The 14,274-nt window shown below is 37.0% G+C and overlaps 1 protein-coding gene across 1 annotated transcript in view; it reads right to left on the bottom strand.

The window, feature by feature from the left end:
- Positions 1-12,044, bottom strand: part of RIPOR2 (RHO family interacting cell polarization regulator 2) — a 78,409-nt gene extending 66,365 nt beyond the window's left edge. The window contains exon 1 of the mRNA XM_087707364.1: positions 11,890-12,044. Coding sequence (XP_087563490.1) covers positions 11,890-11,962 — 73 coding nt within the window. The 5' untranslated portion in view covers positions 11,963-12,044. The remainder of the gene's footprint in view (positions 1-11,889) is intronic.
- Between the last annotated feature and the right edge of the window lie 2,230 nt (positions 12,045-14,274).

Raw genomic sequence — 14,274 nt, 5'->3', positions numbered from 1 at the left:
TTGTTAATATTTTGCTGTAGCCTTGTGTCCAGGTGTGGCTCGGGCCTGCATCTGATGGAGCAGAACAAGGGTGCTCTATTAAAGAAGGAAGCCGCTGTGGCTGATCTAATCGCCCAGGCGGCCGCCTGGTGCATCTTGCAAGAAGACATACCCACCTTCCTATCCTCTGCTTTTAGACCATCCGTTATGTCGGAAGGGAGGATGGCCGAAGAGGTCAGAGTGGCAAGAGGAACTTTAAGGAGCCCCTCAAGGTCCTGATCCACCCCATACATCCTCCTATTGAACCCACTACGGGCAGCAATGGTGCCAGGCTGGTGCCATTGTCACTGAATGACATCTACAAATAGTTTTGGGGAAGGAATGACCTCTTGTTCCATCACTGGCTCAATGAACAATGAGCATTAAGATCCTGAGAAGCTGGGGACGAATCTGTCAGCTTATTTGCCACCCCCATATTGGCCGCTGTTTTGGCCTTAAAGAGTAAGGTCTTGAAAAGGGTGGGATGAAGCAGCCCTGTGAACGAAGGTTTGTCTGGGATGAAGCCTTCATCCTCGGATAGGTCTTGGTCCTTTGGATCATCTTCCCCCATGAGCAAAACCTCACTAGGGAGGGAAGGGGATGGAGAATGGAGATCCTGCAAGGAAGTCAGACCAGTTTGAGTCTGGGATTGCAGGCCTGATAATCGAGTGAGCCCTGGTAGTGGGTGGTTCGGAAAGCCTCTCTGGAGCAGTGGTGACTCTATGCCCTGCGATATGGTCTCAGTGATGATGTTGTGCAATTCCTGAGAGAGACCAGGGCCCTGATCCTCCCGAGAGCAGAGCCCCGCTGCTGTAGGTGTAAAGGTAGCTGTCAGGGCAGAAGGCCAAGAAGCTTGCCAGCCATTTGCCACTTCTCTGTGGTTAAGCAGCAAGCGTTGCCTCGATGGGGGGATGGAAGAGCCCCTGCTGCAACGAAGTCTGCCTACTTTGCAAGTTTTGAAGCTGTTTAGAAAAATCCAAGCAAGGAGAATCAAATGCAAGTGTCTCTCTAGCCAGACTGAGAAGAACAACTGAATTCAGCTGAGAGGAAGAAGCCAAAGCTTTTTCTTCTCAGTCTCTGGCCAAATAGACAGAAGATAACCCATGCTTGGATTCTCCAAGGAGCGCACAGGAGAAATTGCCTTGATTTCAGTGACTTTGTGGATCCTAAGCATCTCCTCCCTGAAAACAAATCCAGAAAGGCAGAATCCACCAGGAGATGATGGTCACTAACTTCTCCTGAAGTAAAGCCATAAAGAGTTTTATAAGTCAAAACCACCATTATGAAATAGACTCAGAATCCTGTAATAAAGAAATTGACTTAAAAAATCCCTAAGTTATTAATGAAGAATAAACTGATTATATAATATGATCATTCACTTTTACTGTTCTGAAATAATTAGCTTTATTTTCTTTGCTTATGTAGTAATTCTTTTTTAATAATAATTTTATTAAGTATTAATAAACAATTGATTACAGTTAAAATAACTAATACAAACTGTAAAATAAATGAATAAAAATTAGAAAATGTAGAAGAGAAAGGAAAAATGGAAAGGAAAAATATTTAAAGAAATAACCTCTCTTTCGTAACAACAAATAACAACCATTTTAGTGACCTATCAAATTCTCCTAAAATATAACAAACGATTGCTTCTTCCCATAATTTCTTATGTTTAAACAAATGTTTAAAGTATCGTTGTTTTGCCCTGGTCAGCAAAAGTCCATAAAGATTACCAGAAAAAATAACATGTTTATTTTAATCTTGATCAAATAAACCAATTTTATATTCCTTCCTTTTACTTTTAACAATCCTAATCTTTTTATACTTCCTCCCTTTACTTTTAACAATCTTGATCCTCAATTCCCTGAAATAAAGTCATGGAGCTTGATTTCTTTTCATGTACACTTTTTATAAATAATTATTTGGATTGAATTTTAAAATTACAAAGATAAAAAAACTAATAAAGGAAAATATAAACAAGCAGAAAAAAATGGAAAGTGCAAAAGAGGGGAAGGAAGGGTGGAGAAAAGGGGAAATACATAAAAAAGAAATGAAACAAAGGAATATAAATAACTTACTCCTCCATCAAGACAAATACAATATTTTCAACAGCCTAACACCTCTAATATTTCAACCAAAACTCTTTCCATCATATATCTCATGTTTTATCCACTGGGAAATAATAAAGCCTATCTCATTTCCTTTCATTTTTTTCTTTGCTTCTCACAAAATTCTTCACAATTTTAATAGATCTCTTTTGTAAATCTAATTTAAGGAAGTTTACTTTATTTGGGTATTGGTAAAAAAATCAAAGTTTCATTTGTATATCTAGGGTAGCATTTTCTTCCATCATTTTTAGATCTACTTTCAAATCAGATTATTCCTTTCTCGTAAAATTTGCTTCTTTTCCATATCATCTTCCAAACATTATCTATCTATAATGGCAGAGATTTTAAAATTAACTTTTGTTAATTGTTCACAAATATACTTCAATGTGTTCAACACTTTTTACATTAAAAATGTAAACACATAAATAGAAATAAGGCTAATAAAGCACTGCTAATTTTTGCACTGGCAAATCTGGAGTCTTGTTTAAACAAAATATGCTAACTGAGTCTGCAGAAACTTAAATTACTTTATATGGCTGGTGCTATTATTAGAAAACAAATGGGAAGATTGTCAGACCTGGATTACTAAAGCAACATGTATAATGTAACCACCAAAGCCAATATGAAAAATGCTTAGTAAAATAATACCCCCCTGTGATCTGTCTAAGCTATATAAAGTAAGGCCATAACATTTTCTCTGGCTAAGCTGGTATGTAGGAGGTGACTTTTTTATCAATATATGTCTGGAAATATTAGTGTTATTAGTGTTATATTAGGAATTGGAGACAGGAAGCAGATTTGCAGACAGTTGAAGAAGATATGAAATATCCTCATGGTGTGTGCATTCATTCCAATGTCATGTCTAAAGAACAGGTTTTGCAGTTCTTTGTAGTTCTTCAAGTATCATAAAATCTGACAGATCAGATAGTACCCTGGGATTTTTATGAACACACAAACAGTGTGAAGTTTTATCAATTGTTCCTATTCTGTTATTAAGGTACAACTCATTTGCAAACTGCAATTATTTTGCTCCCAAAGAAAAGCAAATATGATGAGAAACACTTTTTGTCATTTCAGCTGAATTAATTAAATCTCTGCAATAAGAACTGTTATGTGGCAAAATAAAATCTAACTATGAAAGCTATTTTAGTTGTTGGGTTATAATGTATGTGGCATAATATAAAGGCATAGCTATAAATGTACAACTTGATATATTTACATTTATACGTCTGTAAATGCAGAAAGAGTTTTTTATGGAAGAAATTAAAAAAGTAAAATAAGCTGTTTTATATATTAAATACATTGTTAAGTTCATTCATTTCTAAAGGAAAGAAAATACTGAAAATGGGTAAAGCTTTCTAAAAGTAGCCACATCTTAAAAAAGAAATGCCCAAATTCCCCAATCTAGGCAATGGGAGCATTTGTAGGGCATAATAACAATAGCATTTAGACTTATATAGCGGCGCCATAGTGCTTTACAGCCCTCCCTAAGTGGTTTAGAGCCAATATATTGCCCCAGCAATCTGGGTCCTCATTTTACTCTTGCAAGAATGGAAGGCTGAGTCAACCTTGAGCCTGGTGAGATTTGAACTGCCAAATTTTTGGCAGCCCGCAGCAGTAACCTGTAGAACTGCATTCTAATCACTGTGCCATTGTGGCTCTTATAATCATGCAACTGATACAGGTACAAAAAGTGGGGCTCTTATTGTGTGGTCAAATTTACATCTGGTTTTCCCCCAATGGACTCTGTCCCTAAGTATCTTCCTGTTTTCGTGAGGTGTGGTTTATTCGTAGTTCCTTGATTAGGGTATCTGCTTGATTTGTCTGTTAATCCTTCTTATCTGGCTGCTGGAGAGGATGCATTGTTTCCTTGTCCTTGTTTCCTTCTCAGCTTTATTGCCTCTTGAATGATGTATAATTGTGGTTTATCTCTAGGTGTCTATTGATGCCTATTGCCTATTTGTCTCTTCCAAGAAATTAACAGATTGCATGGTGAAGCAAAACATATGGAACTCAAAAAGTATTGACAACCAAGTTAATAGAGTTGAAGAGGAATAAAATGAATAAACACAAATTTAACAGAAATCATGAAAAAGCAGCAAATATATGCATCTGAGTATCTTGGTAGACTTGAAAATAAGAATATGGATGGTAAGTTATGCTTATAGCAGATAAACTAGTAGATATGTAATAATACTGGTCTCTTTGGTGAAGGAAGCAAAATGAGTTGTACTTCTATCTACAGGGCGGGGCATAACCTTTTCCTAGGGGGTCACAGCAAGATCGACAGCAGTTTACAACTTCCGCGACACCTCATTTTAAAGCCCATAAAAAACTGAATTGAATGAGCTATTAAATGTTAAATTTGCTTTAAGAATGGCTGGAAAATTCGATTCGGAAGAACAAAGGATCATTGACAGAATAAAATGCATTGCCTTTCGAGAGGCTCGCGATGCTGGAGCGACGTTTATCAATCGAAAATGGATTGCAAACAAATTGAAACGTCATCCGGATTGGGTTACTGATAATTGGAACAAAACAGCCCAAGAATGTTTCACAAAATTTGGAGAAGGGTGTCCTCTGCAACTGTCCCAAGAAAGCAAAGCCATCATTGCAACTGGCAGTCGCAAACAACGAAAAGGAAACCGAAAAGTGGCCCAAGAAATCCTTCAAATTCGTGGAAAACGAGTTGATCAAAGGACAATCGGCCGATATCGAGAACGAGAAGGTTTGAAGCCATTCCACGTCATTTGCAAACCATTGAAAACTCAAACACACGTTCAAGATCGGCTTTGGTTGTGCGATTGGTTGTCTGAATGGACCGAGGAAGATTTTCTTCATTTGGCGCCATCTGACGAATTCTTCGTTTATGCCATTCGAAAACCGAATTTCCAGAACGATCGAATTTGGGCTAAAGACGTCGACGACATCGCCAAACATGAACGATATCGACAAATCGTTCGCAATCCAACTTGCATCGGGATTTTCGTCATTTTCACAGCCAAGAAACTGCATTGGGTTTTGAAGGATAAAGGGGAATCCTGGGATGGCAGTTATTTCCGTGAGAAAATTTTATTGGAGAATGTCATTCCATTTCTCAGTGATCCAGACAATGTCTTGGTGGTTGGTGAGGCTGTCTTTCTTCATGACAAAGCTCCTTGCATGCGTGCAAATGCGACTCAGCAATTGTTAAAGGAAAACAATGTCGAATTTTGGGGCAATGACGTCTGGCCGGGAAATTCGCCAGATCTCAATCCGGCAGAGAACATTGGGGCCATAATTAAGGATGAAGTGGAAGCTCTGATGATTCAGGAGCAAGGTCAAAATCGATATTCGGTTGAAACTTTGAGAATGAATTTGGAAACTGTGTTGAAAAATCTGGAAAATCGAACGGAACTGTTTGAAGATTTGTTGTGTTCTTATCCACCTCGTTTGAATGCTGTTCGAAGGGCTAATGGTGGTCATACTGACTATTAAATCGTGTCAATAAACTCAGTTTTTGATGGGCTTTCGAATGGTGTATGAATTATTTGTGTTGTTATTACAAGTGTTGCTGTGACCCCCTAGGAAAAGGTTATGCCCCGCCCTGTACTTTGTCATACTGAGGACCTGGAAATGTTACTTTGTATGTGGTGTGGACAAACAAGAAATGTCACTATGAATGAATGAGTGTTGAATTAAGTGTTTTAGTTAGATAAAGAAAATTAATAAGACTCTTATTGAAAAGTAAATACAAGAAAAATAGTAAATGGATAGAAAGGAATTGAGGCTGAGTAGTTGATATGTTCCATAAGAGAAATGTTGTAAGTTTAATTATAGAGTATAAATTCATAGATGGATGTTGTAGAAGCGAAAATAGTTTTCAACAATAAAAAGGGAGATGTGTAGTGATTGATATTGATGTAAACAAGGTTTATTGATATTTCTTCTCCTTACCTTCCCTGCCAGTAATTTTTTAAGCTCACAACTTGTCATACACTTTTTTTCTGCATTGTATAATACTGCTTATCCCAAAAGGAACCACATGATAGATATGTAATAAATTTATAGCCTTGATCTGCTTTAGGCATTTGTTACTAAAGCTAGTTTTAAAATACCTTGAATAAAATCACTAACTTTAAACTATTATACGTACAAGATACACATCATCACTGACACAAAATCTCAGACTCAAAAGAGCTACTTCATATTCTCATTATTTTAAGTTGAGAAAGTCCAATAATCGAAATAAAGCCAATTTTTAAACATTATACTTCAAATAATCTCAATGATTTTCCAAATTGTCCTGGATAAGATAGCAAAAATTTATCAATGTCTCTAAATGAAAATGGCGTGGAGAAAAATGATGCGAAAACACCTGTACCAATATTGCTTTTCCTTTTTTTGTCAAAAAGTAGGCTGTTCTGAACAATAAAATATTTAGATCTTATCACAGGCTATTTCCCTAGTTTCTTCAGAACTGTCAGATTTGGAACAAACCTTTTCTTAAACCATTTACTGTATGCCACAGCATCCTTTATCTTGAAGCACACACTGAGAACCAGAGCAATATACAAACACTATTTTCAACATGGCTTGTTAAATTAACGGACCAGTGTATTTGAAGTGAATATATTGTATATATTGCAAAAGAGGAAAAGTGACCACACACTCTCCAACATATTTTCTTCTGAACTTTTTTCCTAATACTATATCATCGATACAACTATTATTTTCTCAGAATCCAAAGTTTCAAGTATTTTAGAATTCATTAGCAATAGCTAAAAACACGCCAAGGCAATGTGTGGTACTGGTGATTCAAGAAGCAGATACTGTTTAGGAGCAAGATAGTTCTTCCTGAAATCCATTTTATTTTCTAGTGACTAGTAAAATATGGATTTGAGTGATGAAAATGGAATATGCAGGAACATTGTAATGAAATACTAATTAATCTTCAGAAATCTGTTCAAATAATCCTATATGATAAGATTTCTATTTGCACTGAATGTTCCTATTATGACATAGAATGTAATGGTTCAGAGGAAGGTTAGATGGAAAGAATTGCAAAAGCTCTTTACTAGAATTTGTCCTGGCACTAACTTGGTTGCAGAAATTTGCCATCTCCTTACTTCCTCTTGCATACAGGAAGAACATAGAAAGGAAGAAGCACCAAATGATGCAACTGAATATGGCAACATCATTTCAATTTAAGTAAAATACATTGTACTTATATTTTAGGGGACATACCCTACCACATATAAAATCTTTTACCCCAGATTCGATAGAAGAATATTTTTTATGTACATAGTTACATATGGTTAGTATTTTCATAAGAGTTCTTCCATTGTCACTATTTACTATTTGGAATAGAATATTTGAAGAAAAGACAGCCTTCCTTAAGTGGTAAGGGCTGTGCTGTTGAGTGCTTCAGATTAAAAGACAAAATGTGTACTAGAGCAGGCAAGAGTGGAAATAGAACATCTTTTTGTAACTTTTTAAAGAAACTGTATAATCCCAGGAAAAGGGACGGTTAGTTTAAGGAGCTGCAGGTAAGGGCTTTATTTGTACCCAGATGCATTCTGAAGTGTTGCACAGTCCTAGTAAATACTGAATTTATAAAGGTAGAATATTTGTAAGAACTATGAACCACTGAAACCAAGGTAGTAGCAACACCTAATAATAACTTTATTCTGTTGAAAACATACAGAAAATTTAAGTATCAAATTTTAAATATTTGGTAAGCCAAATTCAGAATATATTTTATGAAAAATTTTAACTTTTCCATTTTCAGAATTTTTTTGATGCTTCTGTTTGTTTTAAGTGGTTCCCTTGGCACCATTTCTTCTTTTCACATTCAGAATACACTTGCAACATTTTGCAGTGTCTTTACATTTTTCTATTATCCACACTTATTTAGATGCCATGTCTTCTGAGATATAATAATTTCCAAGGTCTCTTAGGTTCCCTCCTTATTTTTACCTCTGAGACATCTAGGATCCTGTTCTCTTTCACCCACAATCTTTTGTGGCTGAGAAAAAGCCATTAAGACAAATATAATTTTCTGGTTAAAAAGACACTTCCTGCTCCTGAAGTACCTAGAAAACTTCAAATAATTAAATCATAATATCTAATAAAGGGGGGGGGGAGATTACAACATTTTCAATTAAATTGAAATTCAGTGGAATTTCATTTCTGTGGTACACTTCAATTGAAAGCAAAACAAAATGTGGCTGCATTGATCCAAAAATCCAATGGCAAAAAGATACTTGTATGGATTAGGGACAGAGGTCATCTATCACTCTTTCCCATAGAGGACCCCTCAATACTGAACTACAAATATTCAGAAATTATATAAATTTTCCAACTTCAAAAAGTTTTACGTTAGCATTTTAACAAATGAATTTTAACAGGCATTGTTTGAAGCAGAAAGACACATGTTTAACTGGTTGAACATCGGTAATGTTATTTATTTATATATTTTTATGTTCATTTCTAGCCACCCTCTTGAGCCAAACCCTCTTCTGAACTTCCTTTCCTGGGACCTTTTTCGTTTGTACGTCTTTTCTATTATTCTCTGCCCGTTATTTTTCATCTCCCACTTGAAAAAAGTACTTGCCAGTCCTGTAAATTGGTTCACATATAAATGTGGTGGTTTGTTTTGCTTAATGGGGTGAACTTTTAAGAATAGCAAAATGAATCAGATGCTTTATTCTGAAAGCAGCAGTTGGGTTACCACTTTCACCACAAAATCCTGGTGTAGAGGAAGGAAATTGTTTTTGTTTTTTTTAATGTGCACGTTTCTGTAATTCTAGTGAAAAAATACTGAAAATGTATTTAAATTAATTTTCAAAGGCATGAATTATTTCCATCGAACAAATGACTAGAACCTTTGGGGCATTAACAAACTGAACATTCAGTATTTTCTTAAGTACATTCAATGAAAAACATACAGAGTAGCTGTGCTTACAACACTACACTGAACCAGTATGTTATACTGAAGAACAGTATCTCCACAAAATTTTCAGTTACAAAAAGTAGAATAATGTATATAAAAACCTGATAAACATCCTTTGAAGAAGGAGCAAATGCAAATTTTTTCAACACATTTTCATAGATATGGAAGGTGCTCTGAGTTGAAGAGGTGCAAATTACTGACATGATAGCAGAAAAGTAGAGAAGCGCTTACAATAAGAATTAAAATACTACTGCTCTTAAAAGTAGAATATTAATAGTAACCTCATTCTGTCAAAGTAAATAAATTCAGCAAGTTATCTCCTGCAGTTTCTTTAACTTCTGGTGTGCAAGTATTTGCATCTCTGCCATTTGAGGATCAGAGAACAATTTGCGTAAGGGTGCCTGCAGAAGGCCTGGAACATCCAGAAACGGCTTTGCAAAGGGCCAAACCAGGAGCCCCTCATCAGCAGGAGGAAAATGATGGCAAAAATCAGATGGGGAGAACAGAGCTGGCAAAGGCAGTGGAGTACAGTGTGGCAGAGGGCAGAGATGGGGGTGCGGGGATGGAGATGCACAGGAGGCCATCTACCTTATTGAGGCTTGGGGTAGGAGAGAACTAGCTAGGAATGGTTTCCATCAGGATGAGTCCTTACCTAACAATCAGATGGGATTTGGTTAACAGCAGAAACCAGGACTGCTGGGTTTGCTGTCCTTAAGTCAGGGATCCCCAACCCCCACTCCGTGGCCCACTACTGAGCCACGACCTGTTCAAAACTGGGCTGCACATGAGATGGGTGTGTGCATGTGTGAGTGAAGTTCCAAAGCAAGCGCGTGCATGAAACTCCATTCCTGGGAGGGGTGGACCCTTGCACTAACACACCAAGTTCCACTCGCATGAGCAGAGGGCGTTTGAGCAGAGAGCACTTGTGTTTGCGAGCAAGTGTCTGCTCACGCTCAAAGCTCCATTGGTGTGAGCGGAGGGCACATCCGCCTGCCACTCGCAACAGTACAGCTATGCACATGTATTTGCCTACCACTCACAGACACCCTGCTGTGCCAGGCCAGGTCGCCAAGCTGGAAAGGCTGGGGACCGCTGCCCTAAATGATGTGGTTATGTGACATTTCACTTTATGACTGCATCATTTAGAAATGGAAATTCTGGTCCCAACTACTATTGTTAACCAAAGATTAACCTGTACAGTGTAGTAGTATACATATTTTATAAATATGTTATCTTTATTATTATAAACGTATTGTAAATAGAAATCTCCATCAATGCTCATTATTCCAATTCACACCCCTTGGTCTTCTAGTAAGCTTGCTGTTAAGAGTCCACAAGATCAATACAACGGAAGGCATACAAGTGTCCTACTGACTGTAATGTTCATCAATGAAGACATGAAAATAATGTGCATGTTGCCTCTGATTTTCTAACATACCTGAGCAAAACACTGTAGCAGTCTAAAAACTCTTTGCCACTTCTTAATGAATGTTCTCTTGGAAAGTTCTGGGAAACCCACAACTGCATTATCCCTGCACTTGTGCTTTGGTGTTCATCCATATGCTTCATACAATTTTGCTTTTCATAATAGTTTCCAGGATGTCATATTTTGAATTAAAGTCTCATTTTAAATTTAATTTATCCAACACAAATGTTTAACACTATGTACAAAGCCAGGCATTATTTGTGTAAGTGTTATCTACATACACTATTTCTCTAAGGGGAAATATATAAACAAGGTATTTGAGTGGTACTAGCTCAATAAAATAAATGAGAAACTGATGTTAAAGGCAGCATTCTGATTAACCATGCCTGACTTCAAAATTTCAATTTCAAATGATGACAATTCAGAGAGCAAATCAGGATAAAATACCAATACTATAGCCATTGTCTTTATTTTTCTAATTTACCGTATTTTTCGGAGTATAAGACACACTGGAGTATAAGATGCCCCAAGCTTTTGAAGAGGCAATTTTTTTAAAAAAAGTTTTTGCACTCTGCAGACCTCCCACAAACAGCCTGTTTTTGGCATAAAAAGGGGCATGCATAGCCCTTAGGAGGTCTGTAGAGTGCTCCTGGGGGCTGGGGGGGGGGCAAAAACAAGCAAAAAACAGTCCATTTTTCGCTCATTTTTCCCTCCCCAGCCCCCAGGAGCATTCTGGAAGCCTCCTAAAGTTATGCATGGCCATTTTTGCAAAGGAGGCAGGGTTTCGGGAGGCCAAAAATGTTGTATTCAGTGTATAAGACACACCCAGATTTTCACCCTCTTTTTTGAGGGAAAAAGGTGCATCTTATACACCGAAAAGTACGGTATCTAAAAATCGATGTCTTTCATTCTGAAACTGAAGAGACATGATTACTGTACTAAAATACTGTAATTCTTTTTACCTGACTGCTGAAAATGAAAACTGTATTAGTACAAGAGTTACAAATAGAGTTGCTGGAATAGTTTGTTGACTGCAATTACAGATAGTTCACATTAATATAATTATTGTGGAATGTAATTATAATTGAATTTGGATTACAAATTAAGCTGCAATCTTGTGTACTGTAGACTTAATATAGAGTAATTCCCCTATTGAGTCCTACCTGAGTGAAAATCACTTTACAAAAATACTCTTAGAGCTCATGACTCTACTTAATATAAATCTAATTTATTGTTATGCATATTCTTCTAGCACTTTATTTAACCAACACAACTCTTTGTGAAAGGTTTATCCTTAGCTTTCTTATACTGAACATTTGGACCTTTAAGAAATCAATAAAGTGCCATCAACCTACGACCAGCATGTAACAGCTAAAAGAACAGTGTTATAGGATGTAATTTACCTTCACAGATGATATCATCCGCTTCATCAAGCACAAATGGATCTTCTTCTTCTTCCAAATGCATCATGATCATGAGTAAACTGAACAGCTACTGAATGTTAGGGTTGCTTTCAATACTACAACAGATCTACTTCCTTGCATGAGCTTCTTCTCTGCTGTTGGCTGTAACAACTTCCTCATCTGCACTATTAGAGCTGTCTCATTTACATACATATGGTAGTTTCTGCTTTCTTTTCCCCTTTTCTGTAGCTTTTGAGATTCAAAGTGACTTATTTCCTCCAAGGCTAAGAATATAAACCCCAGGATTCAGAATGCAGAATGAATCCATTTCACTGCTACTCCACTTCTAAAAGACTCTAAAGAGCTCTGTTACATAATTAGCATATTGTCATAAAGAGAAAGCCTGGTTCTGTTAATTTGCTGTTTCTTTTAAATTAGGAATATTTCACCCCACAAATTCTGTAAAGTTGAATGTTTACACATATATCAGATACATAATCATATATAATTGTCTCATAACTTAATACTGTTATATAGAAGAGATTTCAACCTGAGACATAACTTGCAATCTACATGTAAACCTTCATGTATAAACAGTGTGTAATTTATGGTTTGTGCATAAGTTGGGAAGTCAATATCAAATAAATTTAGCATGATTGACATGGCAATCTGAATATTTTCTCAAGTTCTTTCTTAAAATAATCATGTTATTATGGAAGAAATTAAATATGAATTTTCAGAAAGCTAGTGAATTTTTGATAACAGTTTAATAACCGGTTGTTTGATGACTTTACAAATTTATGACAGTGCTGAAGAAGTGTTAGTTAAAACTTGATCTTGTACTTATGGCTCTTAAGAGCCATGGTGGCGCAGTGGTTAGAATGCAGTAATGAGGCTACTTATGCTGACTGCCTGTAATTTGGCAGTTCAAATCTTACCAGGCTCAAGGTTGACTCAGACTTGCATCCTTTCAAGGTCGATAAAATGAGGACCCAGATTGTTGGGTGCAATATGCTGACTCTGTAAACCGCTTAGAGAGGGCTGTAAAAGCGGTATATAAGTCTAAGTGCTATTGCTATTGCTATCCAGCAGTCACAATTGTGATTTGCAACCTTCCCTGTTGGCTTCCCACAAGCAAAGTCAATGGGGAAGGTGGCAGGAAGTCAGAAGATATTGCCATATGATGTCCTCCCTTAATGACCTATGTGATCCTTGTTTAATGAGGGCAATCAGTACTGCTGTCACTAAGTGGTACAGTCATATGATTTTTCAACTTACAACATGGTTGCTTAACAATAAAGTTTATGATGCTGATTAGCACAGTAAAATGAGGACTATATGTAATTGTATTTGTTTGGGAGCCTCTTTTTAAAAAAAAATGTTGAGGCTCACAAATAGGATACGAAGGCAATTAATTTTGTTTTATTTCTTCCCACAAATAGTAATCAAAATCTGATATATGGAGATGTGATCTTGCACTTTAATTGGTTTTGCCAACTAGTCCGAGTTTTCTCCAATACTGTCTTCAGCTGTTTTTCCTCCACTTCTAAACTGCCTGAAAATAAGTTGGTTAAAGAAACAGCCTCCCAAATTACAACCTCTCCCTGTGTTTTGGCTAAAGTGTTTTCTTGATGTTCTCTCCAGACTATGTTTACAAAGGGTAGGTTTTCATCTTTCATATCCCCTCCTGACCAGTTTTTTAAAAAGACCATATAGGCTACTAAGACTGATCCATCTTCTCATTGCTATATCAGTGAACTCACAAAAATGAAAACCAAGCACAGGTTATACTTTAGCTGTTCTAACAGTGAAGAAGGAAGAGGAGGAGGAAAAGATGATGCCCCCAGATTTTACCATTCCTCTGGTGAACTTGTAAAAATATAGCCATGGAGAACAACAATCAGTAATTGAATGGGACAGACCATTCCTGAAGTGCATAGTAACCAATTAGAATATAGGTGTTAACCAACAATGAAACACATGCTAACATGTGTGAGAAAACGGTTCACCGACAAATGCGCGCACGACAAAACCGCGCCAACAAAACAGCGAGGTCGAAATCGCGCCCACAACAGAGTGCCAACAAAAGCGTGCCATCAACAAACAACGTGAAAACAAGGTAATAACCCTAACCCCAACCCTAACCCTAACCCCAAACCTAACCCTTACCTTAACCCTAATCACGCTTTTGTCGGCGCGCTGTTGTCAGCGCGTTGTTGTCGGTGCAATTTCGACCTCGCTGTTTTCTCGCCACGGTTTTGTTTGGCGCGCTTTTGTCGTGCGCGCATTTGTCGGGTCACGTGAGAAAACACCTATGTTTGACATGTAGTAGAATAAAAAGAGTAGAGATTGTTGTCCTGGTGGGCTGGTTTGAGGTATAAAATA

Source organism: Thamnophis sirtalis, unplaced genomic scaffold, assembly GCF_051295495.1.
Source record: "Thamnophis sirtalis isolate CommonGarterSnake01/CBP01778 unplaced genomic scaffold, rThaSir2_p1.2 scaffold_2, whole genome shotgun sequence".
In the NCBI taxonomy this organism is placed as follows: Eukaryota; Metazoa; Chordata; class Lepidosauria; order Squamata; family Natricidae; genus Thamnophis; species Thamnophis sirtalis.
The sequence above is the reverse complement of the archived record's forward strand: the minus strand, read 5'-3'. Positions and strand labels throughout refer to the sequence as shown.